At 49.5% G+C, this 964-nt stretch overlaps 1 protein-coding gene across 1 annotated transcript in view; it reads left to right on the top strand.

Annotated features, from left to right (window-relative positions):
* Positions 1-964, top strand: part of LOC101852662 (synaptotagmin-A) — a gene marked incomplete in the record, with an annotated part of 25469 nt that overhangs the window by 14933 nt on the left and 9572 nt on the right. Inside the window, 1 exon segment of the mRNA XM_035969712.1 lies at positions 358-659. Within this exon segment, the coding sequence (XP_035825605.1) occupies positions 476-659 (184 nt within the window).

The following is a 964-nucleotide window of genomic DNA, read 5'->3' on the forward strand; positions in this document are numbered from 1 at the left end:
GCCTATCTCCTAAAGCCCCTCTATCCTCTCCCCCCCCTCCCTCACACACAATGAAGCCTACCTCCTAAAGCCCCTCTTTCCCTCCCTTCCTCCCCTCCCTTCCCCCTCACACACAATGAAGCCTATCTCCTAAAGCCCCTCTCCCCTCTCCCCTCTCCCCTCTCCCTCACACACAATGAAGCCTACCTCCTAAAGCCCATCTTTCCCTCCCACCCCCTCACGCACACAATGAAGTCGTCTCTCTCCTAAAGACCCTCTTTCCCTTCCTCCCTTCCTCCCTCCCCCCCTCACACAGAATGAAGCCTACCTCATAAAAGTCCCTCTTTCCCTCTATCCCTCTCCCCCCTCCCTCATCAGGCAATCATCGAGCACACACAATGAAGCCTACCTCCTAAAGCTCCCAGGAGAGAGGAGCCTGGTGCCACCACTTCTGCTGGCAAAGACGGTCAGTTGAGGAGCCTGAGCCACCCCCATCATGCCCCTCACCACCACGGCAGCGCCCCCTGAGGTCACCATCGACCTGGATGAGTGGGACAAGTTGATGATTGTCGTCTGCGTGGCTCTCTTCCTCCTCCTCGTCCTCATCATCGTGGTGTGTGTCCTGAGTCCTCATTGCTGGCTCTACGACTACTGTCCCTGCCAGTATGCCAGTCGACCAGGTGAGATTTGAGACGAAAAACCCCCAACAACCTAGCATTATTTATAAAACATCTTCGTGATTGTCATTGTCGTCATCATTACTATTACCATTTTCTTATGTCATCATGTTACCATTATCTTCATCATGATCATCATCATCATAATCATTATCATAATCATCGTTATCAATGTCGTTCTCGACCCTTTTACTTATATCATCATATTCTTTTTAAATTAAAAAAACCATCATCATCATCATCATCATCATCATCATCATCATCATCATCATCATCACCACCACCACCATCATCATCATCATCATCAT

The sequence above is a fragment of the Aplysia californica genome, unplaced genomic scaffold (assembly GCF_000002075.1).
Source record: "Aplysia californica isolate F4 #8 unplaced genomic scaffold, AplCal3.0 scaffold00008, whole genome shotgun sequence".
Taxonomy (NCBI): Eukaryota; Metazoa; Mollusca; class Gastropoda; order Aplysiida; family Aplysiidae; genus Aplysia; species Aplysia californica.